Source organism: Hyperoodon ampullatus (assembly GCF_949752795.1).
Source record: "Hyperoodon ampullatus genome assembly, chromosome: 2".
Taxonomy (NCBI): Eukaryota; Metazoa; Chordata; class Mammalia; order Artiodactyla; family Ziphiidae; genus Hyperoodon; species Hyperoodon ampullatus.
In genome coordinates this window covers 85,411,202-85,415,594 of record NC_136915.1, presented here as the reverse complement: position 1 = coordinate 85,415,594, position 4,393 = coordinate 85,411,202, and the positions used below count along the sequence as shown (strand labels likewise).

Genomic DNA, 4,393 nt, shown 5'->3' with positions numbered 1-4,393 from the left:
AGGTTCGTTTTATTATCCAATCTCCCAGTCTATGTCTTTTGATTACAGCATTTGGTCCATTGACATTAAAGTAATTATCTACAAGTACGTACTTATTCCCTTTTGAAATCTGTTTTCCAGTTGATTTTGTATTTCTTCTTTGTTCCTTTCTTCTTTTTCTTTTTCCTTTTGTGGGTTGATGATTTTCTTTTGTATTATGCTTGAGTTCCTTTCTTTCTGGTTTTATGAATCTATTGTATGTTTCTGATTTGTGGTTACCCTGATTTTCAAGTATGTTAACCCATAACTATATCTACTTCCTTTAGACTGGTAGTCATATAAGCTCAAACACGTTCTAAAAGATCTACAATTTCTTAGTCCTCTTCCTAACATTTTGTGATTTTTTTTTCAATTGCTGGTATATTACTCCTTTATTAGAAATTGTAAATGAGAAATTATTTCAACAGCTGAAGACCAAGATACAACAGAAGACTCCATAGGCTCAAGATTTTGAGACACCCTAGAAAGAGTTTTCTGTAAAGTATATCCTTTCTGTGGCATGGCAACATCATTCTTCTTTAAGAAGGTTACTGGGCAGACATCGTTTCTGCCATCACCTATATAAACAATTCGTATATAATTCACTCCTCGTTGTAACTGTTTACCTACAAATTCTACCAAAACTACATTTTTGCAATGACTTTGGGGGCACCTAGTGCAAGAATGAGCATGATAATTTTCCACAGTGAGATAATCATTGCTATAAAAAGCTGCTGGATTTGTAAAGACTTTATCAAACACGTCATGAAAATTGGTAGCTTCTAAAACCCAATCTATGAAGACTGAATTTGAATCTGAAATAATGATCCAGTCAAATTTATCCTTGTACTTTCTTATAAAGTTTAAAAGTTCCACCACCCCTGGAGTGAAAGGCATTGATATCATTGCTCTTTTCATTTCATCTTCTCTTACACCTTCATCTTCCAAATACTTAAAGACTCTGCCCATAAATTCTGTCCACAATCCTTTTTCATAAGAATCTTGTAGTTCAATAGGAGGCTCTTTCTCTGGAGCACACTGTACAATCCAGATGTCACTATTATCATCTATGATTATATTGTCAAAGTCAAAAACCAACAAAATTTTCATGGCTCCAGAAACAGATTTGGGTTACCCCAATTCAGTATTTCCAAGACAATTAATCTTACTTCAGCATGGAGCTTCAGTTAAACAGTCATGACAATCTTCAGTTTTAAACACCAGCCAGTTTCTAACCAACATTACTCCTATTCTATATGCAAGGGAAAAAGTCTTCTAGTTCTAAGCAAAGGAATGGAGACTTCTTAACTCCAGCATTATTACAATAGATCATCTGATAGAAAACCTGCCAGGTACATCCTGAAACCAGAGACAGGGACCTGGTCGGTTGTCGTTCCCAGGGAGGTGCACGTTGGGTGCTGATGGGAGCACCAGGCCAAACCCGGCCGGGTCCCCAGGGCTCGTCACTGACCCAGGCCAGAGATCCGCAGCCATTCTGGCCTCAGTGCCACTCCCAAGGACTCTGTCCTCCGGCCTCCTCCGGGTGCCTGCGGGTGAGGGCCGCCCCACTCACACGCTGGGCCACATTTTGTGATTTTGATGTCCTATTTTACATCTTCATGTTTATCCTTTTGCTGTTCATTGTAGTTGTAATCACTTTCACAGAATTTTTTTGATTATTTTTTAATCTGGGTACTGACTTAAGTGATCTTCAATCTTTTTATATATTTGCCTTTCCTATTGTAACTTTCCCTTTCCTACAGATTCTTGCTTTTTTTCTATTTAGAGAAGATTTTTCAATATTTCTTTTAGGGTAGGTCTAGCATTGCTATATTCTTTTAGTTTTTACTTGCCTGAGACATTCTTTATCTCTTCTTCTATTCTAAATGATAATCTTGCTGGGTAGAGTATTCTAGGTTGCAGGTTTTTCCCTTTCAGAACTTTGAATATATCTTGCCACTCCCTTCCGGCCTGCAAAGTTTCTGTAAAGAAATCAACTGATAGCCTAAAGGAGATACCCTTGTAACTGACTCATTGTTTTTCTCTTGCTGCCTTTAGAATCCTCTCTTTATCTTCAACTTTTGCCATTTTAATTATATGTCTTGGAGTAGGTCTGTTTAGGTTCATCTTGTTTGGGACCCTCTATGCTTCCTATACCTGAATATCTCTTTCCTTCTTTAGGTTTGGGAAGTTTTCAGCCATAATTTCTTCAAATACATTTTTGATCCCCATTCCTCTCTCTTCTCCTTCTGGGATTCCATTATGTGTACATTGGCACACTTTATACTATCCCATAGATCTTCTATGTTGCTTTCATTTTTTTTTTAATTTGTCTTTCTGTCTGCAGTTCTGATTGGGTGACTTCCATTATTCTATCTTCCAGATTATTTATCTGTTTTTCTGCATTATTCAGTTTGATATTTATGGTCTTTAGCTTGATTTTCATCTCAGCAGTTGAGTTGTTGAATTTTGACTGGCTTCTCTTTATAGTTTCTAGTTCCTTGTTACAGTAATCTGCATTTCTATCAATAGTCTTTCTTGATTCCTTCAGCATTTTTATTACCTCCTTTTTAAACTTGGGGTCTTGTAGACTGGAGAGGTCTGCTTCACTGTTTGTTCTTCACAGGACTTCTCTTGTTCTTTTAATTAGGAGTAGTTATTCTGCTTTTTTCATTTTACTTATATTTCTTTGACTCTATGAATTTAGGAGAAACAGTTATATACTGTGGTCTTAAAGGGCTGTTTTTACATGGCAGTGTCCCTGTGTAGCCTGCATGAGTCCAATATTTTTGGTGCGAGGACTGTTTTTGGCATGGATGCCTGCCACATCTTTCCTCAGGGTGTGCTGGCTGTTATCCCCTTGATAGGGGGTGTGATTGGTGTTGTGGTGATCACAGCCTGCACTAGATGTTGGGCGGGGCCTCCTCTTTGCTCCGTGGTTGTCAGAGCCCTGTCAGGGGCAGAGTCTGCTCCCCAATTGTTGGAGTAGAATCCACCAGATCTGGTTCTAAGCTGTGGTATGAGGTAGCTGAGACTGGAGCTCTCCCGCTGGGAAAGAAGCAACTGCATGATCTTCCCCAGGAGCTGTCCACTGGGACATGTGACTCTGTGATGTTGTCTTCCACCTGGTGTGCACTCCTACAAAGTTTGCTGCTGCTTGTGCCTGGACCCGCCTCTGCTATGGGAGCACCAATAATCGGTTCAGGCATTCCTCAGGCAAGCATGCACACTCATAAAGCTACAGACACGAAGACCTGCCACACCTATGCCCCACACCCACTGTGGGAGCACTGGTAATCAGCTCAGATTTCAGCCCACCTCTGCATGTGCATCCACAAAGTTTGCAAGACCTACGGCAGCCAGATCCACGCCCCGCTGTGACCACACTGATGATGCGGCTATGGTGGACCCACACCCCTCCTTTCTTATGTTGACAATGGGGATCCTATGGAGGACCCACACTCAGTCCTGCATGCACTCCCAGTTACAGCCCGGGCCACAATCCAGGCCCTTCGGACTGTCTCCATGCAGCCAAACTGAGTCCTCTCCCTAGGCCTGTCCACTGAAGCCTGAGTTTCAGCACTTAGCTGCTTCACACACCAGCAGGCACACATCTCAGGCTGGGAAGTGTGGCAACATGGCCAGGGCCAGATGTGCTGGTCTCACGGAGATCTTTCTTGCAACTTTGGTTGTATGAGATCTTCTGCAAGCTTTCAGTACATATTCTGTGAGAAGTGTTCCACATGTAAATGTATTTTTGATATATTTGTGGGAGGAGGTGAGCTCCATATCCCTCTACTCCACCATCTTGATCTCTCCCTCAAAAATTTTTTTTTAACATCAGATTTTAGAAAACAAGAAAAAGTTGGAGAGAGGGAATATAGAGATAGACACAGACAGATAGGGATAGAGACAGAGAGGAGACAGAGATAGAGATGTCCATTTCTAGTCATTGCCAGTGAGAAGTAGTCTCATTTTGCACATTTTCATGTGATCATGCTTTGTACTGATTTATTTCTTTTTCTTTCTCTTTGAGTTTAGGTTGATTCTCAATGGTTGGATATAGAGTCACTAAGATTCTTTCTACGTTTTTCTCAGTGTGTAATTATTACAATTCAAGGGCTTGGAATCTGTCCAAGATTCCAACCCATTTAAGCAGTTTTGCCCCATCTACATGCCCCACACTATACACCAATCTCTTCTACTCTCTTTTCAGACCTAGATGTCCTGATCCAAAGCACAGATTATATTTTTTATATAATTATTTTCCATTTTGAAAAAAGAAACCCTGAAACTTACAGAAGAATTGCAAATACAAAGAACCTTTTCTTTGAATGATTTTAGAGTAAGTTGCTGACCTGATGCTCTTTCACCC

General features: G+C 40.3%; 1 protein-coding gene across 1 annotated transcript; it reads right to left on the bottom strand.

Moving 5' to 3' along the window:
* Positions 1-402: 402 nt before the first annotated feature.
* On the bottom strand, positions 403-1,148 carry LOC307048575 (pyridoxal phosphate phosphatase PHOSPHO2-like; the record flags this gene model as incomplete). The annotated part of the gene is made up of 1 exon (XM_079697687.1): positions 403-1,148. The coding sequence occupies exon 1, from the start codon at positions 1,126-1,128 to the stop codon at positions 403-405; it is 726 nt and encodes a 241-aa protein (XP_079553813.1). The 5' UTR covers positions 1,129-1,148.
* Between the last annotated feature and the right edge of the window lie 3,245 nt (positions 1,149-4,393).